Source organism: Metopolophium dirhodum, chromosome 9, assembly GCF_019925205.1.
Source record: "Metopolophium dirhodum isolate CAU chromosome 9, ASM1992520v1, whole genome shotgun sequence".
NCBI lineage: Eukaryota > Metazoa > Arthropoda > Insecta > Hemiptera > Aphididae > Metopolophium > Metopolophium dirhodum.
The window spans coordinates 31,319,985-31,345,663 of record NC_083568.1 but is presented as its reverse complement, the minus strand read 5'-3'; the positions used below and the strand labels follow the sequence as shown (position 1 = coordinate 31,345,663).

At 30.0% G+C, this 25,679-nt stretch overlaps 1 protein-coding gene across 7 annotated transcripts in view; it reads left to right on the top strand.

Annotated features, from left to right (window-relative positions):
- The window catches only part of LOC132953101 (potassium voltage-gated channel unc-103), a 133,420-nt gene that overhangs the window by 18,009 nt on the left and 89,732 nt on the right, over window positions 1–25,679 (top strand). For 6 of the 7 annotated variants that reach the window (XM_061025670.1, XM_061025673.1, XM_061025672.1 and 3 more), the window contains one exon: window positions 18,800–19,030. In XM_061025670.1, the coding sequence (XP_060881653.1) occupies window positions 18,800–19,030 (231 nt within the window). Of the gene's footprint in view, window positions 1–5,618; window positions 5,777–18,799; window positions 19,031–25,679 lie in introns of those variants that run through there. The other variant, XM_061025675.1, reaches the window with a different exon arrangement.

Here is a 25,679-nt window from a genome sequence, read left to right as displayed (position 1 = left end):
TTATTTTAAACTCGATGTCTCTTAAAATTTGCTGATGGCCCGACTGTTACGGACGACGAAACGTTTCGCGGAAATCGTCGAACTTCTTTAGGTCGTCCAACAAAAACTATATACCTGCGTTAACCAAATAATAACAACCCGTGAAAAAACATCCGAAAAAAAACATACATCATTGTAAAATCAATACATTCATCGCTCCACTCAGAATCTAAAACGAAACTCGATCAGTTTTTCCGCTTCCCGTCAGCTTTCGGCACGCACCTCTATAGGTGAGAGTGACAACCGATCGCCGATAATACATGAGTAACACGCACACATGATGATGACGAATTTTATTAGGGGTCACAGGAAAGCATATCGTTATTCATCAAGGTGGTTACTTAATTTTTTCACGACAAACATGTTCCACAAACTTACATGGAAACTTCTCACTAAACACTGTTAAATGTAGATTATATACACGGCAAAATATTATGCGTAAAAGAAATGATTTAAGAGATTCTGGTTTCACATCAACACAGAAAACGAGCACAATAATATTCCCATTATGGGTTAGGTTTATTTTTATACAAATTATAACTTTACCCAGCGGGCTATATTATATAAGCTCACGACTTAATATACACGAAAAAAATTCACGTCGACCCGCTTCTATTTAGGTATATTTTAGATCCCACATCTGAAATACACCCAAATATTGATACTCACCGAATTCGTGTATATTTTAATAATAACAAAAACAACAATAATGCCAGTGGTGAAATCTCTTGAAAAGCTTATGGTGTTAAAGTCACCTATTTTTTTCAGTTAGTCTTGATTATTGGTCGAAACTTTAAAGTAATTTTTTAATTTTTCGTTATGTAAAAAAGGAACTCTAGCATGTCACTAAGTATACAGCAATAGCTGATACAAAAGTTCATGGGAGAGAATAGAGAGCTAAGTTACAACGGCTGTAGTAAACTTAGTTGTCGGAAAAAAAATTCTATACAAGAATCAATATTAATCAACATACTTTTTTCAATAATACATTATAGGAACTTATTAATATTATAATATTTTCACCCATATAACACTTTGTGGACATTAATTATATATAATAAACCTAAATCGAAATCATAAACAAATGATTGGATAGGTATTCGTAGTTCTTAAATAAAGTTTTTTTTATAAACTTAAAAGTATACATTTTATTAAAATATACAATTTTTGTATGTATATTTGAGAAAGAAGCAATAATTAAAAACAATACTAAAACTACAAAAACTCTAAAATATGAATAAAATGTACATTTTAAAGTTTATAAAAAAGTTTATTTAAGAACTAGAACATTAAATCGATAAGTCATTTTTTTTTCTTTTAACTCGGCTAAGGTTGGGGGCAGGGTTACCTCGCCCCACACTTGTATTTGGCTCTGATAGCTAGCAGTAGGTATACTATACACATAGTTTATATTATTTAGTTATATATTAAATACTATATTATAATCTAAATACATTAATACGATAAAATCACAGATTATATAAAATGTTTATATATAGATATATAGTTTTATATAATCTGACATATAACATTTCGAGGGTCGTCAGGTACTGGTGGCGGATGCTCACCCTCCCCCCCCCCCTTAAATAGTCCCTTCGAATAATACTTATAATATTTTAATAATAAGCCGATCTGTCACTTAATAGTATTAAGTATGTACCAGGTACCTATATCGCTTTTACTTATAATCCGGCATCGGCATCGTCAAACAGAAACGGGCGCCATATGTTGTAAGTGCGTGCAGCCGGGTATTCGCCCTTTCGCACATGTGTGCAAATACGCGCGGTCCGAGTGTACAAGGTGGTCCATTTAAGTGTCTACTCTTATTATTTCGAAAAGTCTCAACTTATTTGAAAATATTTTTTTACATAATCCGATGTCATTGCAAACCAACATTTTTCAAATAAAAAAATGATATTTTTTACAATCTTTTTATAGGTGCAGAGTAGACGACACAGCGTTATATATACGCTGCAGTAGAATATTGATCCATTGCTCCGTCCATCTAAACTTTAAATAGATACCTACTATAACTAACTCGGTACTCGTTCAAAGTTCGATTCTTATATATATATTGAAATAACCTTAAAGCAAATATATTCCTCTTCGGAGTATGAAATCAAAAATGTACGTGGGCATTCGAAAAACTAAAAAACTTAAGAATCGAACCCACAATCGAAATTGAAAATAATATAATTTTAACTTCAAAAACGTATTTTTTTGCAATGACGTCTAACTATAAAATATAGATACCAGATACCTACTTATTATTATGTAAAAACAATATTTTCAAAAAAGTTATGACTTGTGCGACACTCGAACGGATCACCTTGTATCACCTATTATAAGTCGTGTAGGTAGGTTAGGTGTATGTACTATGGTCTATGTGATATTATTATACTCACGCGCAGACGCCACACCGACGGCGACGACGTCGTCTCGCCGGTGGACAAAAATGCATTTCTCTGGCGTAGAACACTAGAACACCCGTGTACATATAATAATAATAATATAATATAATATATAATATATTATAATATAAATTTGATGACGACGGCGATGACGATGACGATCATCATGATCATGTTTTGTGCGTGCCCGTCCCGCCGAACAACGCGACGGCGCGGGCGGCGGCGGCGCGTCTATATTTAAACGGCACGCGAGCGTCGGCGGTCGTCTCTCTGTCCGCCCCGACAGCCTGCCCGCCCACCAGCCCAGGCCCGCTCTTTCAAGATCGTAACGCGCGCGCGATATTATTTAAATTTTAAATACGACGTGTGATGCGCGAGTACTCCGAAGCCTTATAATATTATAACGATTGAAACGGTGAGAGGAGCGTCGTAGCCGTGGCGCCGCCGTCGATTAGTGCCCATATGAATATATGATGATGATGATTATAATATTTACAATAATAGACAGTTGTAATATACCATTTTTTTTTTAAATGTTTATTATTATTATTAAACGTATAGGTAAATATTACAAATTACAAATATTTACAGTATGATAATTATTTATGTTTTATCTATTCTATAGCCATAGAGGTATCCAGAGACATGTCTGGATAATACAACTAGGGAGGAAAAATAATTTACTAACCAAAATCGAAATCATAACCTAATATTGTTTTTTTTACACAAGTCTTAAAACTAATTTTATGGCTTAGAAACAAATCGAAATCTACCCACATCGTTAAACGATATTAAGTATTACCTAGCCATCTATGTAGGAACATAAGTGTTAAAAAAAGTGATATGATTTGTTTGTAAAAAAATGTGATGATAATTCTTAAACCATAATTCATTACTATTGTATTATTTTTGTAACCCAGATAATGCAATAATGTTGACAATACGTCAACATAATATTTTGTATATAACAAGAGCCACGTGTAATAAAATATGTAGGTATCTACCAAATTTTTAATTTGAGAAAACCAATATTTTTATCTTAAAAATGTATGTCAAATTTATTACATTCTCTCTTTATTTAAAAAGATTTAAGGAATTCTACTGTTGGCATACTTGGGAAGGAGAGAGACAAGTGCCGCCTTGTCATCCTACAATTGCGCTACTAGGGGTACCTTCTTTAAGTGTATTACTTGTGTTGAAGCCTGAAGGTTTTTCTTATTTAAGTTAATGCAATTATATAGTAACTATTTAATACCTGTTATATGCTTAATGCTTACAGGCTTGCAATAACAGGATTATTAAGACGCATTGATAAATAAATAAGTAACAACTAATTGATAGGTATAAAACATTCAGATTAAAAGTGACTTATGATAAAAGTAACTGAAGGGGCGAGATTATCTTCCAAAACGATAAACTTTTCCCTTTTTACGCTGAATTTGAAAAATTCAATGTTTGTGATTTGTATCTACCTCTACAGCTACATAAAAGTATACCTTTAACCACGCCCACGACAACAAGATTATATTATAAATCGTTGCAGGAACCTATATGGCTATATAATATATAATATATAACATACATAATATATTATATTAGTACCCAACAAAATATCCGAAGGTATTGTGAATTGTCGAATAAATTAACCAAACAGTTTGAAACTACTTAGACTACTGTCTTAGTTCGACGAATTTCCCAGACGAATGAGATATTAAGTGATGTATTAATGTTTATTATATTTGTATTTTGTAATATTCATATAACTGTTATATGCCTTATATAATGTCTATATTACTCTTATAATATTAAGTTCTGCAGGGCAGAATGACAACAGCTGATACCGTAATAGCTCGATGGGAGTACTCATCTACCTAAACTTTACATTAAACAAGCTTAACTAAATACTAGTTGACAGAATTTAAGTTTTCATAATTAATAATTACTAGGTATAGGTACTTCATAGCCCGAAAAATACACCCGATTGGTTTTGTAAACTGTCTCTCGAGAATATACTATAACCGGTAGTATACTTAGAATAAATGGTATAATATGTAGAATTTATTTCTAAAATCTTTGATAAATTTAATAATAGTGACGTACAAAAAGATTTAATTGAAAAGTGTTTTATACGACCTGCAGTGCTATGTTGTAGTGCTCTTGTATTTGATGCAAATCTCTTTTTTTGAATTAAAATCGTCCTATGGTAACTGACTTTGACTTTGTCGAGTGAATCGAATTATTGCTACACGCACAAAGGACAAAAAAACTCTCTCGTACGCATTACACATAAATATATTATCATTATTTCACTCATTAATTTTCAACCATTACAGCTACGGATCCGACACTAATAAATAAATATCATACAATGTTATTGACAACGTTTTTGTATTCCGAACTCTTTAAACATAAATAAATGTGGCCGGGACTCACGAGAGGCTATTTAATGGTTCTCGTATGACTATTATATCTCTGTGAAATAGGAAACACTTCGAAAGTGTGGTGTATAGATCTGACTTGCTGTACAACAGTCTGTGTATAGGCACCTATATCTACAGAGAAAAGTTATAGCGAGTACCTACAAAACAAGTTAGCATTATTTAAATTGTTTTCATTTTATTAAATAATACGGTTTTAAAATTGTAAAAAAATAAATGACGATATATTCAAAATAATGGTAGTGCGTTAAGAGGTAAATAATATTTTACTATTTCTTAACTCACAGGTTGTTGATAATATCAGTCTAACCGTTAAAAACCGATTCTTCACATTTCGTATTCTGCATTACATTCCGGCTATGACGGACCGAATGCGAAAAATTGAAAATTAGTAGTAGTAGCCCCTGTTGTGTACAATACGCGCTGTATATAAAACGATTAAATACGAAATGCGCCATTTTTTCGCTGTTGATATTATTAATATAATAATATTATCTTCCACATAATTATATCGTTTCCGCCAAGGCCAGCTTATTCTCCTAATCTTCCATGACACCGCAGCGACGCAGTTTTATTACTCTACTATGGTACCAATAACCGTCGTCGTAACTCGTTTCCAAGGAGTATGGGGTATTATGGTGCCATGGCGCAATATAATATAAGTCGTCGTAGGGTTTTCATCTCAATTAATGTTGTCGTTTAATTCGTCGACTGCGTAAACTTTCGATTATTAATGAATAACCGTCGTCGGATAGGTACTGCTGCAGTAGATACAAGAAAAATTTCACACTCTACGATGATCAAGTTGCAGGAGTCAGCTGGACATATGGCCAGGATATGTCACTCCGTTTTCTGGAGACGGAAATCGTGAAAATCTCGACCACCATGGTAATAATATTATTATTTACCACCACTAATAACTATTTGTAAGTTTCTATTTATTGGACCATGCGTATTTATTAATAATTATAATATATTGAGGTAAGCGTTATACTATAGTCATATCTTGTAATCCAGAGGTCCAATGGTTTTTAAAAAATTACCCCTCCTCCTCTCTTATCGGACAACCGAGAAAATCAACAAAAATCAATTTATTTCTATATTGAAACCATTTTTTATTACAATACTTATAATAACTATAGGTATAACTATTCATATATAACCACTATATATATCCACAGACCATATTTTATAGTTCTGACATTTATAAAAAGTTGACTATCAAATTGTATAGTTGATAGTGGTAACATTCGTGATCATGAACCAGATTATCATCCGAGGAACAACTTTTATTGACTTCGTGCTTAATGACTGTGGGAAAAAAAAATAATGCAACGTCTATAAACTAAGGTCCTAATGTTTTATTTCTGGTAAAACTGCGAAAATCCTATTTTTTTTTACGTTCAAGGGGTGCAAGACTCATCGGGGGGACGTAGTAACGCCTATGTATAAGAAACATTTTCAGGTACATGGTATATCGTCGTATATCAGCGCCGTCTATCTATCGCTGATTATAAATCATGAGAAGTGTGGTAATTGTCACATTGTAAATCATGAGGAGCGTGGTGATATTCACTATAATATTATACGAGAAGACTGTTGTAATGAATTATTTAAAAAATATTATTTCATTGTTTTCGCCGGCATAGAATTTTATTTTCAAAATTTTCAATTTTCAATAAAAATGCTCCATGAATTTTCTACTCTACACTTTTCAACATCGTACATGGTACATAAAAGCGTTTTATACCTGACGCGTAACATTTTTGGAACTATAATAGTTTATGGGATAATGATTTATTAACGGCTGTTATACGACGCTTAACCGTATTTTTACGGGGCATTAAAATATGATATTGGTCGTATGATAACGTTTCGAAATGTATTTTAGGTTTTGTGTATCGATTCTCTCTGCACTCGTGTTAGGGAAAATTAAATATTTACGTAATAATAACATAGTTGCCGTTCTTCTGCTTTTTAGGACTAACTGCGATTTTCCGGATAAGCAATATAAACATTATTGTGGGTGTTAACGAGAATAATATAGAATTTTGCAGGTTGTAAGTATTTAAATATTTTACACGCATTTCCGTTTGACTAGGTGTATGATTATAAAGATTATATTCCAAATAATTGCATTTTTATCGATCGTTGGACACGGAGTATATTATAATACAAGTATATAATATTATATTGTATTAAATTTCGTTGCGGTCATGTCTTGTTTTTTGCACAACGTTCTTTAGTTCTTTACGATCGTGATTAATAAGTATTTATTAGGCCGTCTACGTGTAATGTATCTACCTATTTTTACCATACTATTAGACAATTTTGGTAAGATTATTATTTTCGCGTGTGCACCTTTTAATTTGTTAGTAGTTATATTCACGTCAAAAAAATAATTTACCTCCTTGAATTTTTAGTAATGGTGAAGAGCTCTTTTACTTGAATCTTTCAAAGTTGAAATTTTTTAAATTAAAACATACTATGGTTATTATATAATATATTTATAATAACAAATAATCTATTATTTTATGTGTGATTGCGAATGTCAAGTTATTAAAAATCTATTTACCTACTCTATAAGGGGGCTTTAGAATTTAATAACACGTCATAAGAAAGATAATAAAAAATAGTTTTTAATACATTTTAGTAAAAATTAGAAAATTCAATATTAGCAAATAGCTGGTATAATATTGTGGGTAATATGAAAATGAAAAAAATAATTTATTCGAACGCTATATGTAGTATTATTGCAAAGTAAATATAGGTATTATGAACTATGCTATATTATATATTATTAACACATGATATTAACTATTAAACTATACATATATGGTTAATATTATATTTTTTAATAATTAAGAACTTTTAAAAGTATTTACTTGGTTAGGTTATCAACCAAATTTAATTACGTACAAGTTGAATAAGCTTTGAGTTATGAAATTGTATAGTATTTCATTTTTTATTTATGACTTATGCGTTATGGTAAAATAATAAAATATGAATAAAACAATTATTTCAGTACCTACCCATGTCACAATAGCATATTTTTATAATAACTATTTTATTCTCTTTAAATACAATTTTCGTAATAAAAAAAATTAAACAAAAGATTAATTTGAGAACCTGGGTAGAATTTAAAAATATTATTTTGTTTTAATTGAAAAATAATAATTATATAATATTAATTTGACAATCTGAAAATTATGAACTAGCTTTTGAAAATATTTTATTAAAATAAATAATAATCTTCTATTTATTAGTTTGTCTTCGTTGAATGCATGTCTATTATTACTTAGAACTTTTTTAAAAGTAACCTATCTAAAATTGTTTTATAAAAACAATTAACTGAAACTAATAATTTGTTTCATTAATAAATCGATTAAGTACTGAAATTGTAGAACCAAAGTTTTCGTGACTAGACTGTTGGTATTTACTATTTAGAATGTCAATACAAAGTCTTGTCATTATTAAAAAAGCATAGTCTAAAGTTATTCAAATTTCATTGACAATTTCATTTACATAGTTACCTATTATAGTAGGCTCTATTGGAATTATCACTTAGTATAAATAATTTAATAATAGCAATTATTGTAGCTCATACAATCGAAAACACAATATAAATATTTAAATATAAGGTTATTATTTTATTTTATTTTTTTAAAATTTTTAAAACCTATTTGTTTTTTTTCCAAGTCAAGTCAATTTATTTCTTGTAATGTGATATAATAGTCAGTTATTATTGACAGTGAATAATTTGATATACTCAAAACTAAGTGGTGATAATGTGTTAAATACTCACATGATATATTTATTTGTATAATAATATAATATGTATTTATTATTATTTTACATAAAACTTAGTGTCGTATCGATCTACGATCTACCGATAGAATTTCATCATTACTTATGTTTTAATATTCATTTACAAAAGTAGACTATTGGTATTACAAAGTGAAGAATAAAATGAATATTATACCTATAATAACAAATAACCTAATGTCAAATTAATTATTAATAATTGTAAGGCAAGTACTAAAAATATAAACATAAATATAATAAAACAAAACAATAGATAATATTTTACAAAGCAGTGAAACAACAATAACTTAATGGAACTAAGGTAATACTTTAATAGGTGAATGAAATCGTCTAAATGTATCTTGCCGTTTTTCATATAATCCTATCTTATCTTTAATTGGTTTATCGATATTGAATGTTTTTATTAGCAGGTCACACAATTTCTGTATTTTGGAGTATTTGGGATATTACTTATGGTTGACCTAACTATATCAAGCTGTAGGTTACGATGATAATATGGCGTAGATCACTAACGACAATACAGCCTACAGGGCACAGGCAAAAAGTACAAACTTTGTATACATAACATAATAATTTATAAGTATACTGCTTGAGTAATGTTGGGAAAAAGATGATACTATTTAGTAACTTTACGTTCACCGATTACTTACCAAGTTTTTATAAAAGTCTAGAAGCTAAAACCATAATATTTCAGTTACAAAATTTAGGCGATGATAAAGTTTTGACACTACTTCATAGGAATTAATTGTGATATATTTTGGATAACACATACGTAGTTCTTAATACCTATGTAGGTACTATAGAATTGTTGTTTGTTTAACAAAAAAATAAACTATTATAAGTAATAATTGTATTACACCATAATAAAACTAAGTTAACTTTCATGTAATTTAAAATGCATAAAATGTAAATTAATATAAATAATTTAAAATCCTCAGGAACATGCAAAGCATCGCCAACTTATCTATATATATATATATATCCCTTATATATACATTTAAGGTTTCGAAGTTAATGATGGAGGAAGAGGTGATCTATTGTCAAAACCACACAACCCACAGCTATTAAAATTTCAAAAAAATCATAACTTTTAATCTTTTTTAATTAATCTGCAAGTCCAATGATCATATTATATTAACATTCTTACAAGTTGTAGAAAGTTTTTTTTTTACAAACATTTTTAATCATATTATTTTAAATTGTATCAACCTAAACATTTCTTAAAAGTAATAACAACAAATTAAAATAGTTTAAAACTCCTATTATTAACAATGATAGATACAAAATAAAAGATTATCTAAAATGATTATTATTTAAATACACCTTTAGTTAATGTTTTTGTTCTTTAGGTTTAAAATATCTGGATTATAATTAAGTAGGTTTACTAAATTAATAATACAGGGTGACCCATCAAGCATGACCGCTGCCTGTTGTTCGATAAAATAACATAATGAATTTATTCAAATTCTGATTTTTTGAATTTCTAATTAGATTTGATGACCATATTTTTAATTATTTACATTTGTATAAATACTATTTAAACATATCCTATGGCAAACACAACTTTTTTTTTCAAATGAGATTCACTAATTTTTTTGTAGATTACCTACTGTAAATTGTTAAGCCTTTAGCAGATGACTTTTTTGAAAATGTTTATACATTTAAATTGAAATTTGAACGATAACTCCTGTGTTATATAACTTTATGTCCCAAGGATATAAGTCAATGATAATATGTTTGGAAGATGATAATTTTATAATATAAAAATTAAAGTAATTATTACTAAGTACCACAATTGTATAATTTTAAAAATTTTAAAACTTTTAAAAATTGTTAAAATCTAAAAAGTACTTACTTGATTTAACACTTTAACAGTACATCTATTTTTTAAACCCATTTTCAAGGAGTATTATATTTAATATATTTATTTTACATTTAATAATAATCTAGAAAATATTTCTTCAAATTTTGGTTTGGATACATTACATTTTTAAAAATAGTTATCTGCTTAAAATTTCATAGTAAAAATCTGGTATCTCATTTGAAAATAATAAGTTTATAACATCATAGCTAGGACACTTCTTAAACGTTATAAGAAATTCAATTTTTTGACCTTTAATTTTACATAAAAATTCCAAAAATCAGAATTTAAATTAATTCATTATTAAAGAAAAAAATGGAGAGGGGTTGGGCATATTTTGGGTGTATTACCTATTTATAAATAATAAATAAAGTGCTTTTTCATAAACTTAAATAATTGATAGGTTATATTATATTCTAACAGATATTTAGTAATTTTGGCTGACCAGCTAACAACGATAATATTACTATTATTTTGATTGTGCAAATTATAAAATAATTAGAAAACGTGAATAGAACGTAAAAATGTCTTTATTTTTTATGTAAAATTTACATTTATGACATCATTCTTTTTTTATTCATAATTTAAAGTGACATTTTAGTTTTATTAATGAGTTTAAAATTTACAAGTGTTGTTTTTATGTTATAATGATAAAAATGTATGTATTTTAAGTTATTATCATAATAGTATATAATTATTTCAAAAGAATTATAATATATTTATCTAATTATAAATGTAGGTTAGGTAATAAAATTAATTTTTTTCATAAATCAAACATTTTGTTAACCATTTTTGTTTTAAATATTTAAAAAGTGAATTAAAATAATAACTCGTCAAATTCTGCTCAACTATGTGTCTTGTACCTCATTATTCATTCTAAAATATGTGTTATAGTGTGAATAAGTGTGATGATCTATAAATATTTTCTTTTGAGTATATCTTAATTTTAATGAAATGTTGAGTTGAATTAATTTTTCTAATAGTGACATAGATATTCGACATTGTGTAAAATATTATTTAATTTTTTAATTTCGATAAAAATTAATTAAGCTTAAAAATAAATTTCTGATATTTCCATTAGTTAGTATGTATAAATAAAACATGTATTCGGTTGATACTGTATATATTTTTTAAACGCATTCGTATATCACAGCCATATGTATTACTAACAGTGAATTATTTTAATATAGAGTTTTACTGAGTATAGTTAGACCATAGCCATAAACTATGAAGTATAAAATAATATAATAATAACAATTTTTTATTTTAGGTGTACCTACCAATAACTACTATTAATTAATTTAAATCAATACACATTTATACACGTCTTTGAAATTAAATTGTCATACCTCTTAACTATTTTTAACATTTTTATTAAAATAACTTATTTAAAATATATTTTTATTGTTATGATAATTGAATGGTATATATATTTTATACGCTTATTTATTATATTTCATTATGCATTGTTTAAAACGATCGGAAAAAATAATTTGTATGACCGTGGCATTGAATGTATAGCTGAATTTATCGCTGAATTTCATTTATTATGTATCTAATGTATATATAAATCTTCATGATTTTAATGATGTTATGTCAATTTTTCTTTTTAGTATCCATATTTTTTCGATTGATGTTTTTTTTTTTATCAAGTTTTTCTTCTTTTTTTGTATTTACGATTTTTTTTCTATGTTACAGTTACTTCTTCTTTAGATATAGTTTATATTTAAGCAAAATTACTATAAAAAAAATGTACAGTGAATTATGCAATTTTCGGTTCTTTGATCTTTAGAGTCACTTAAAACTCAACCTTATAATGGTTTTAAACTTTCGAGAAGGCGTAAATATTTTACTTGGAATCCTCAACTTGATTAACTCTGATTAGTGAGTATTTGCTTTTGAGATAAATTGGCCATAGTATAAGTAATATTACAAGGGTGGTTGAATTCGTTGCCACAACAGTTTTCTAGAAAATTGCTAGGCCCCTACCTACCTAAGAAATTAAAAAGTCCTATTCAACGTTCACTTCGGGTAATCTAGTGTATCTCGTGAGGCAGCTGTGTAAAGAGTTCACAAATATTGAGACGAGCCGAGTTTTAATTTTTCAAGTGGAACTTATTCTGAACTAAAATAGTTTCCAAAGTTTCCTGTATAGTTTCGATAATAATCGAGGCGTAAGACAATGTAAATTTTACACGACGACGTATTAGCGAGCCCCTTCGAATCGTCGTTTAGGAAAAAACTTTTTGGTTAAACAGTACTAGCTGCAGTATAATAATATAAATTGCGATTAAAGCAAGAAAAATTATGAAAAAAAAACATTGAACCACGCGTATGGAGTTTGGTGGAACAATAATGACTCATGTATGCCCACAATGATGTTAGTAGGTTCATTATTCAGACTAAAACAATAATATCTACACCAAAATGAATACGTTTCAATCTATTGTTCCCGTGTTAAGTGCCTATGTAACATAGACATTTTAGGTCGTAGTGCAAAAATTCGCGTGTACGGCTACATTATGAATAATTATGAATGCGACGGATAAATGTTGTCGTCTGTTCCTCTAACGAAGTCGAGAATTTTAGCAAATTTAAGTGAATCAATATAATAATTATATAGATAATTTCAAACATTTTCCTCCAGCCAATTGTGTAACGCGTTTTCTTTTTGTAAAAATGTTTTTGCCATATTGTTATTTAGGTATAACTTTTCTTTCAAACGTAACATCCCTGTTTAGTGTTTAGGTTACATTATATTAAATCCAACATTTTTACATTATGACGTTGGATTATTATAATTTTTAAATATTGTTATTTTTTATACGGATCGGCCTAACTTTGTTTTTTAAATCATATTGTAATATTGTAGAAGTACGTTCAGTTAGATTGTAAGTATAATAGCGATTCGAGCTAAAACCTTAGATCTTATCTTATGGATGGAGCCACAGCGTATTAAATCAATATAAAAAAATGTTGCCGATATCAGCGACGAGTCACTGAATTAGGTGTTCGATATGCGCATGCGCGTCGCAACTTTTTGCATATTTATCTACAGATAATATGTTATCAAATCACCATAATATTATGTTTTAAATATAATATTATATTGAGAAAAATGGTATAATGACTTCTATAATAATATAATAATTAGTAATTACTATAAATTACTATAATAATATAATTAACCACGAACTAAGATTTAGAACAATTCTGTGATAGTAACCTATGGTTAATTATGCGAAGAGTTGCATCACGCATGCGCACATCGATCACCTAATTCGGAGACTCGTTGCTAATATCGTTAACAAAAAATAATACGATGTGCCTACATCTATAGAATATGATCTAAGGCTATAACCTGTTACAATCAATAACAATAAACAAATTTTTTTATTTATTTACTTACTTTTTTGTTTTGGCCAGATCGGGTACTGTCCAGAGTAAAATATGTTTTTTTTTATTGTTTTTCGACGAAAACTTTTCGTAAATATGTATGTCTTTGTAAAACATTATAAGTCGTTTATATACCATGTGTAGGTACTTATTTACTGTTGGTTTATTATCGGCGAGGAAAACATAATATAGAGTGAACATAATTTTATGTTTAGTATATTATTACTTTTGATAAACAAACAATGTAAATAACCATCATTTCGGAGCATTTATAATGCATGTCAGAATTAATTGAAATTAACAATAATATATTTATAAGAAAGAATGTTTTAATGAATTAATTTGGTGATAATTATATGCATGCATAAATCATAATGCATATAGTCAGTAAGTTCTTAAAAATAAAATTTAAAAAATGGAAATGGTGGTGTGATATATATATATATATATTATAGCTCCGCAGTCTGGAAAAGCACTTTACTACTTAAAACTACTTATGATTTTTAAGCATTGGTTTCTTTCACGAATAACTTTATTTTTTATATGACAGAAACGGCAAAACTCAAGAGTTATGAACACTATATTTTATTTATTGAACAGGCCTCAAATATTTTGTTCGATGATATAATTAATATAATTATTATTAGTTTTTCATAACGTGTTCGGTACCTAGTTAATAATATCACTATAAAGCAAACAATTTTATCCTAACTTATTACAGTTAGTGCCAGTATTTCTTCCATGTGGTTGGAGATCTGTTTCCCCGTTCTGTGCCTCATATGCACAGTAAATATGTGTTTAATTGTGTTGCGGTTTCCGCATACCTGGCATGGTTTGTAGTCTAGACCACTCGTTATATTATTTTATTCACTTGTCTATTCATGACGAGTTTAATAAATTTATTAAGTTGTCATGCTCGTAATAAGAGATATATTCTCTATGCGGTCATGTAGGTATAATAATATACATATTGAAAAGTGAATAGGTATTTTTTATAAGTAAATGTATATAACATTGATTAAAAACTACCTATATTGTTTTAAATCAATCAATAAAACCTACCTATTAATATACATTTACATAATATACATTATGTTTTAACTAAACGATACAAAGTCATAGCAATTAACGCATAGTTAGATGCATAGAATTGTTTTAGTTAAGATACAATATTTGAATATTGTATAAAATAGGTTTGCTTAATTTGGATTACTATTAATATGATAATATAATTTAACATTAAATATCCTATTATATCCATTGCAGTGTAGTTATATAATTATACAGAATAAGGTATAGTATAGGTAGGTATAAGCAAATTATTGTTGTTTTTGTATTCAGACCGTATTTTGCTTAATTTTCAACTGGTGTTTTTGAAACGAGAAACTGGGGTTTCGAAAGCAATGGGTACCTAACTATTTGAGGAAACGTTAATTTTTTTTTAGTAAGTTGTTTAAAGCGTTGTTTCGTATCAACCGTGGACTTAACTTCTTATCGGCAATGCGTGTACACCAGTTTTTACGTAGGACGTTAAATCGATAAGACTCAACTCCAATATTTCAAATGTTCCACATTATTTTTGAATTTAAGATTTATGTGATTTAGTACATACGTTTCACACTCCATATGATGTCACAAAAAACATTTATTCATCCAACTTTTTTCTACAACGTACTTCGAAGGTGTATTGTCAAAAATGACTTACCAACTATATTGTTATCTGTGACACGAAAGGTTTGAAATAATAGTATAACTACTATAAATAGCAAAGGATAAAAATATTATTAATAATTATAAAAAAGGCCTAATAAATAGTCATCATTAAGGTATCGCAAATTGAGGTATCGACATTGCACTGAAGTTTAAATTATTACAGTAAATTAACAATATTATATAGATACTTTGAATTCATAGGTTATATAAAATAAACGGACTTGTATTTTTCTATAGTACCTACACATTAAAAATAATTATTATTTGAACTTTGAAACTGATGAATATTAATATATTTTATTAGGACGATATAATAATAATATTCTAATGAATACCCGCTCACTTATCACGATTAAATTGTGTTTTGTTTTTAAATGATTCAAATGCCTATGCCTTCATAAAGGTAAACATTTTATAATAATTTGCCTTTAGATTTGTCGAATCTATCAACAGATTGAAATCAATACACTAATGTAAGTCGGTCGCATTCTCTCCCTCCCCAATTCGTACCTATTGGCTTTAGTTTGTTTCATGCCATTAATCATTCCGGGCACAATGCAATGATTTTGAGCGAACAGCGAGCAGAAGAGAATAATATCCCAGAAGAGATATTTAGACTCCCTTGTGGCATAAAACCTTTCGAATAAACTGCCGCTCACAATCATCGGTGGCCCGAGAATTTTTGTTTAATGTCAATCGACCTTTTCCAATCAGACGGAAATCAAATTATGATGATGTATTTTTCACGTAAAGCGCGTGTTTGTTTAACGTCGAAACGCGCGATTTATGTTTACGGTGTATATATTTTCATTTACATGATACGGTCAATTGATCCACGGCAATTCAGCGGGTTTCCGGCTCGGGGGTTTTTAAGTACCTACCTATATGCGTGCCGAAAGTTATTGCCAGCGCCCAGCAGTACCTATATACCTATAATACACGGCGTATATGGTGTGTATTTACGTAGAAACCCCGTTCGTGCGAAATCACCATACTCGACGCAGTTGTTCGTGTCGTCAGGTTGTAAGCCAATTCAGTTGTTAAATGGGCTGTTATTAAAGCGTGTTGTTAATTTTTGGGGCCAATGCGTATTGGCATGATGCGTAATATTAAACATTATTCAGCCAGTGACCGACATTGAACAAAACAGAAATGTCACGAGGACAGTTGATCGGATTTATATATGGTTTACCCGTTGGTCTGAACTTCGAGTCCTGCCGTACTGGAGACCTCCCGTGAACACTGAAAATACTAGTCCGTTTATAGAAATATTATGTTCAGCGGCGTGTTTAATGCCGCTCGTGGGATTATGGAAACGCATCAAACCAGCGTGAAATACATGCAGTCCCCGTGAAATGTGAAACCAAAAGTGGCAAGTTTCATAAAACCCATCGATTTAAAATCCATAGGGTTCTCACTCTTTATCCTTCGACAGGATAATAGATTTTTTTTCGAATAACTGATGGTAATATACTTCTGTACTATATCTACTACTGTTATTTTACTTCAACACATTTTTTTTATGTATTGATTTACCATTTACGAATATAATTAATTTAAGTACAACAGTGATCCATAAATGTTATTATTATTATTATTATTATTATTATTATTATTATTTTTTAACGGAAAATTAAATCATATTTGATCGGACGTTATTATATGAGAAACACATTATTGTTATTGAACACAACGACGAAATTAGATGCACTTTGGCGGCTCGCGTCTGGTGTCTAAATTTATTATGGTAATGAGTCGCGAAAAAAAATAAACTACGCCAAATTGCTGTGCGAGTTCGGCTTAGGTAGAACTTACAGAGGAAATAAAAATACTGCAAAATTGACTGTCGTTCTTTACTCGATTTATTTCCGTCGCTTTCTATAACATTCCACTCGACCGCCACCGCGTTAAAACATCTGTGTCGTCATTTCTCGCGACCAGTGACGATGAAGATAGAAAATGATGTCACTGTAAAATACACGTATTCAAATGTTTTTATTTAACTTGTATGATCTCGTTCTTGCTGTAGATTAAATTAGCAAAGTATTATTAAAGCTTATAAAAATTATATGGTGCATTGAAACCGATATGAATATAGTTTAGGTCGATGGGAATACGATCAGTCGAGTGTGAAATGTGCGTCACATCATTTTTCATTATTTTGTTCTTGAATTAAGTAAAAATCGTATTTATATAATATATTGGATATTTAAAATGTTTTAGTATCAAATCTGTAAGCATTAACGAACAAAATATTTATAGCATCATACACGTAACGACTTTATGTAGGTAATCCGAAGCTCATGTTATTAAAACTGTTATTTATAAAACCACGTTTAGACGTATTACTCGTATTATAATCTCTTTACTTATAATTAAATAACTGGTATTGGCTTACTTTTTAATATGATATTGATAAACTGATTGAATTTATACCTACTTTATACCATATATACTGTGTACTACATATATTATTAATTATTATGTACCTACGGTAATAGCGTGCGTTTGATGTTATTTCGGATAGGGTGTTCATAAAACACTAATAGTCACAAAAAACCTAAGTTACCGTGGTCTGGTTTTTTGTGGTTGACTGAAATTTTTTGGGTAGGGTAAAAAGTAGGCAATAATACTAATGTAGTTCATTTCTTAATCTAACGTGGAAAAATATCGATATTGAGTTAATCAATGCCGTATTGTTTAGTTGTACTTAAATATATGATAATAATAAATTATAATATGACTAGTATTATGACTATATACGAGTATACGATGGTGTGTGGTTTAAAACCGCATGGAATATTTATTGATCTGCCGGAAAATATTCAGTGCATAAGATATTTGAGCATTTTATTTAACTATATAATATTTTAATCGTTATACGCTTATTTACATTGAACGTAATATATTATTTAATTCACGCTTGAGCTTTGTTGACACTACTGGGTTAGTTATAGTAAAACGCAAATAGAAATTAATTTAAAAAGTCAATAAAATACCGATTAACCTACCTACCCGCAGCACTGTACAGCTCATGTTAACATTGCACACGCACCCATTACACCCACATATATATACGCGCACACAATAACGCGTTGTATTTTTTATTTTTCTAGACCGAAGTTTTTTGGTGGCCAATGCACAGCAAGCCGGCTGTAACATAATCTACTGCTCGGACGGTTTTTGCCACATGACCGGTTACAGCCGGGCCGAGGTAATGCAGTGTCCGGCGATATGTGACTTCCTCCAGGGGCCGATGACGTCGCAGCACGCCGTGTCAGTGGTCAAGGAAGCGCTGGCCGCGGGCATGGAGAGACATTTTGAGATACTCTACTACCGGAAAGACGGTAAGACCGCCTGCAGGTTTAATAATTATAATAATAATCGTTATTTTATATATAGAGTATATCTATGATGATAGTATACAATTTATAAGGATAGTTTTTTTCGTATTACCATTAAATTGGCGTAGCGACTCACGAGTCATCGCCATCGTGGCACATTGTGGTCGTTTTTGTTTTGAAAGGGTTTGGAAAATCTTTTTCTCATTTTTGATGGTTGCTAAAAATGCATCCAAATTGTCCATTCCGTATTGAATACGTGGACTCGTATATTACTGTGAAAGTTCAATGAGGTTATAAGTCATCATATAGATAGTACCCACATCATACTGTTTGATCTAAAGTACATGTTTCTAAATCATGTCCTATCAATATGGTATGCTGTGTACCCCATGTATACAGACAAGCAGTTTTTGGATCTAGTGTACTTGAAAGATAATATAATAATATTGTGTACTTTAGGGGTCGTATTCATAGTCAATGCTTAAGAATAAGTATTGCTTAAGCTAATTTTGATAATTTAAAAAATAAAAATTTGCGATAGTAACTAATAGCAATGCTTAAGGTAGGGCTCAACCAACCTTAAAAACAAGTAATGTTTAGACTTAACATCAATACAACATAATTAAACCAGTGGCGTAATTTCATTTTTTGAGAGGGAGGGCAACATTTTTGACTGACCCATAATAAAACTGAAAAAAAAACCACTCGCTGACAATCACATTACATTACATTTTTATCTCAATACAAAAAGCGTTCTTTCATAATTGTCATAGATAATAAAGTATGTTAGATAGGCCATCAGACTCTTATCATAGAGCAATATAGAAGTGAAACTCGATCAGCTGATGGTTGAAGTGTTTACCTATGATCTGAAGTCCGAACAATGAAACTGTTTTCGTACATGATGTTATGCCCGAATTGAAAAACCGTTTCCGCCTAATATGCAGGGTATTCTGTGCGGGGTCGGGTTGTTTCCAGTTTCCACTGTTTACTTTTTTTTTTAATTGATAACGTATGCTGCGCCTCTCGGATACCGTGTTTAAAGCCACAACCGCCCGATTCAGCCAATGCACAGAGTTCCATACCCCTGCTCAACGGACTAAGATATAATGGACTGGAAACAACAAGGTGGGCGGGTGACGGGGGACAGCCCGCAAAAGGTTCCTCTGTTATCATCAACACTCATAATTGAATGTTTTCAGCGCTACCAGTGGTTTTATTTAGCGTCACATTTTGTATCTCAGTCCGTATTTTATATAGATGGCGCTGTAAACTCTCAATTTATTATGATTGCGACCCCCGGCATTTGCCTCTTGTACATACTTTTGAGGCCACTGATAAGCTGCTCGTTCCCAGTCCATTATATCTTAGTCCGTGCCCTACTCTTATTGAAGTTCCAAGAATAATAACTTATCTGAGATAACTGTGGTTAGTGGTTAGTGGTTACTACCATAGGTATAAATAATCTATTTTTAAGAGATAACAATGACTAAATAATTAAAACATATTATGCAGAAGGATACCTTAATATATTACCTATTAGCTACTATATGAAGACCCAAAACTAGCCCATACCCGGTCCGACAGCGGCCCGCTAATGACAAGGGGGGTTGCAAATGCACACCCTGTCACCCCCAAATGACGCCACTGAATTAAATAGGAAAACCCATCCCATTTCTACCGTTTGTGTACGCGATAAAATTAAAAATGTGAGCTCAAAGCCCGAGTTCGAGATGTTTAATTGTATACAGCTGATGTACCATTTGAACAAAGGTCATGTGTATACAGTCTTGAAGAGTACGCGCACCGTAGTCTCTTTAATATCCGTCAGCCAATAAGACGGAGTAGGAGCTCGTAAATCGTTTCACTGCGTTATTTAGAGGGCGAAAGTTTACTGGCACCGTTACGTATACATATTACATATGTATATACTATATTAAAATATAATATAATTATATATATATATAATATACACACTCATAGTGTACACGTGCTTATAAACCAGACGATGTATTATTATATAATAATACTTTGGTCAACGAAAGTCAATTTCTAAAAACAACAAATAGTTTTTGAACTATACGAAAAAAAATACCTTACAATAACAGATCGTACTCAGCTTTTATTTTCAAAACACATCACTTGTTACCGTTAGGAATATAATACTCACACAAACACGCGGGATTGTTCGAGTCATTGGAAAAATATTGTTTTCAAATATAAAGCATAAAAAATAATAATAAAAAATTAGAATACAAACAAGTTAGGTATATTGTATATAATATGTTTTTCAGCGTTCGAGCCGGTTGCTATACTTTTGGTGAAACGTTAATAATTAATTTTCTCTATATATAGATACGCATGTGTGTCTAAAAAAGCCAAAACAATAACTTATTTCTGTGCCGCGTACATTATACGTTTTGACAAATAGTCGGCTGTATAATTTCTCTACATTTTCACGCCGTTATTTTATTGCTATTCAAATAAATCGAGGCTTAATAATTTTTATGTACCGCTTTTAATTAATTTGTGAAATATCGTGAAATATGTTTCGCTGTGTTTGTTTCAAATAATTTAAAGCTTACTTGATATAGTGAACAAGCATTTAGTTAATGATATTAATTTCAGTGTATTTTTTTTCTTTGTTATAGTGAAGTGGTTTTAAATTAATTTTAGTATTTTACACATCAAAATATTACATAATATACGAGTACCTACTACCTGGTAATGGCTGGTAGGTATACATTTAATTTCTTCGATAAGTCATTAGAACTTTTGAAAATAAACATTATAATATATCATGTACACGCCGTTCGGTTTTAAACTATTGTACTTTATTTAATCTATACCTACAAACATGATAGGTGGGTAACGCGTTATTTATGTGTGCAGTATAGGTAACAGGGCCGAACAAATTTGTAATTTATCATTTACCATTTGATTTAAAAAATGAATCAATACATTCATGTTCTAGTTAAAATAGAATGAACACATTAATGTGATACTATAACAAACAGTGAAATGAACGTTCTTCACAGGGTCATTAAAGTTCACATATATCCGACATTTGACCTAGATTTCTACTACAATTGTTACGGGTGACACTGGTTTTTGAATTAATATCTCGGTATAATCGAATGATGATGTTTTAATGAACCATCGGGGCTGGGACCGACGGCTTATCCTGAAAATTGGTTTCAATATTACATTACATGGGCCTCCGGAGACTTCATATAATATTTAATATCTTATTTATGAGTTGTAAATATTATATTTTAATACACAATGCCATCGAGAAGCCGAAAGACAATGAACAATTCCCTAAAGACGTGTATTATTATCCATAATTCTTTGAAATGGTGTCATGGCAGTTTCATACATATCTAATAATACCATAAAATCTAGTAATATTTAAAACGTGATATCATTATCTTTATCCATTTGTATAGCTTAGATAAGTAATGCCGAATTACCAAAAATAATGTTAATTATTATATCATATTTTGTGGTCACAAAACTTAATTACAAGTACATTCTGTATATTATTAAAACAATAAAACGTAAAATGTAAATTTTTTTCATCCGTGAAAACGTATCAAAAGGACAATAATTATTTCGGCAAGAGATAACATTAAAATGTTGATACAATTAAGTTTTATGGTTCAATTGCCAGTTATTTATTTATTGCAGCATTTTATGTGAATTATAATGTGACAATAGACTGATGCTTTAATGCTGTCTATTTATTTTATTTATTATATGAAATTATTTTAAAATTTCACGACCAAATACAATTTGAAATATTTATAAAGTCTATTAAATGGAAATGAATAATTTAACTTAGCTTTTATATTAAATGATCCAGTTTATTTTATAGTGTATGTATTTATAAATATTTATACCGTATTTTATCTTGGTCAATGTAATCGAATGCAAATTGCAAGTTATTAAAATAATGGCCAACCCTGTGAAATGCCGTAAGACATTCCAAAAAAGGAATTTTGGTTTAGGTACTATTTTCACCAAAATGTAGTACGGCCCATGAACGTTTTGAAAAATCAATATGAACGTGTCGACTGACACAATGGGCTACTCGGTGTATGCAGCTTTTGCACACATCTATGAAGTATAAAGACTTTTCTTAAGAATATTTTTAATCATATGAGTGCGAAACTAATTTATTTGTAATTAAAATATAAAAACATCTTTATAAAGATGCCATAATATAGGTACAATTGATCATAAAATACACCAACATATTATATTGTATAATAACGAATAATTATAGATTTATTATATTATAAATTATATTATTATAGGAAGAAATAGGCATTATAATTTATAGCCAGTAAGATAAAGACACATTCCTATATATATATATAAAGGTTGTTAGAAGTTGTTCACTATGCGTTTCTTACAAAAATTATTTACAGACTAGAAACTTAAATATATAATTGTCAATTGGTATATTATAAAATTAATATATCTTATATTAACTATAGGCATAAATAATTAAAACATATTATCCCAACTAAACTGGTTAGTATTAAAAATTACGTTATAATGGTTTTTTTTTCAAATTCTAAATTGGTTTTGGTTAAGTTCGGTCTTATATTATATTTATACCAAAACCCGTTTCACAATTGTAATATATTATTATAATTTATAAATGTAAACTATGAAAAAAAGTTTTTGTGCATTGGCACAATTTTTTAATAATGCATTGTTTCCATTTAAGATAAAAAAATAACTCTTATCATATTACTTACATTTTATTTTGGCGTCCTCGGAATAAACATACACAAGTGCGGTATTTTTCTAACGCATATAATATTCTTGAGCTTTGGCGAAAATACTGCGTTCAATTTTAAAAACGAGAACGAATACAAGAAAACATCTTAAGTTATTATTATCATTACACGCGATGGCTGGCTAGTACGATTTCGTGTGCTGTACAACGGCTATGCTTCCAAAACTTAATAGATTACGCTGTCTAGTTTGAATTTATATATCGGAGACTCCTCGAGGAACGCTGTTAGTATTTTCACTTGAAACCTATATGTACACAACAGTTACTATATTTTGTACACGCACAATCTTGAGTATCGAAATTTGCAGTATTATAATATACAGGGTGGTTCTTTGAAAAGTCAACTTATTTCTTGAAAAGTAACAACGTTTTTATATAAAAAAATTACATCTTTTACTATATTTTATCGTTATAATTTTATAAGATTTTCACTTTTTTGAATGATAGTATGCAGAATTTATCGACCAGTGGAGTAGTGGACCAACGGTTTTCGGGGTACCCCTATGACACTCCACAATACGCCCATTAAAACTTTAAATACTTATAAGTTATAACTAATATTAATTATAAGTACCCGTACGAAATTCTCAGAAAATTATTTTGCTCTGGAATATAAAACTAAAAAATAACACTTCTTTCTTCAAATATGTCTCGTATTGGCGTATTGCAACAACTACAGCGATACAGCAAACTATGTGAAAAAAAAATTATAAAAACGTTAATAGTTTTCTCGAAAACTATTATTTTCCTATAAAAAAATCGCCTCGTATAGTAGATATTAATAATAGTAATAATATGTACGAGGGCAGTTTTTGCCGTCGCTACAGCCACCGGAGTTGTACGATAATGGCGAAGATATTTTAGTGCGTATACAATTGTGGGACGTGCGGGACGTGCGGGTAGAGTCAACGTCCCCGGGAACCGTGACGTCGCTCGCGGTATGACGTCATCGAGTTATCCGTGATGTAACCACCGCCGCGGTCGACCAGCACCCTCCAACCATGTGTGGTAAGTGGTTATCGGTGGCAGGGAACTTCGCGTGTATATATATATTATATATATATTTATGGTACGCACACGGGAGAGGGACTGCGCGCCGCCGATCTTTGTAACGGGCACGTGGCTGCAGCTGCGCATAGTAATAATAATAATAATAATATGTAGATACAGGAATTTGCGCGCCGCATTTATGCACACACACGACTACTCAAAGTCGGACAGAAACTAAAGTTAAAAAGTCAAAATTTAATTGATAAATAATATTACGTTAAATTTTTTGATGACATAACTCAAGGCGGGATTGAAAGTGCCGTGGTGCACCATGGTTTTCTGTCATTGTTAAGAGGACGCTACACCCGCATGTGTTGTCTCTGTCTTACAAACGTACAACATAACAAAAACTGTTTTGCGCGGGAAAGAACTGAGAATGCTATAGTTATAACTAAGAAACGAAATTTTCACACTGTAAATATGAAAACATTTACTGTGCAACATCGTTTTTATTTTTCCGATATCACAAACACCAAAAAAGTTATTATTGTTTAAAAATGCATTATTTCAACCTTGAATAACTTTTTTTGTATTTGTGATATCGGAAAAATAAAAACGATGTTGCACGGTAAATGTTCTCATCTTTACAGTGTGAAAATTTCGTTTCTTAGTTATAACTATAGCCTTCTCGGTTCTTTCCCGCGCAAAACAGTTTTTGTTATGTTGTACGTTTGTAAGACGGAGACAACACATGCGGGTGTAGCGTCCTCTTAATCACTTGAACGCCACATAGGAATTTAAATAACGCGTGTTCTACTTCCTACGTTCTGATTGATCTTGTAAAGTGATACC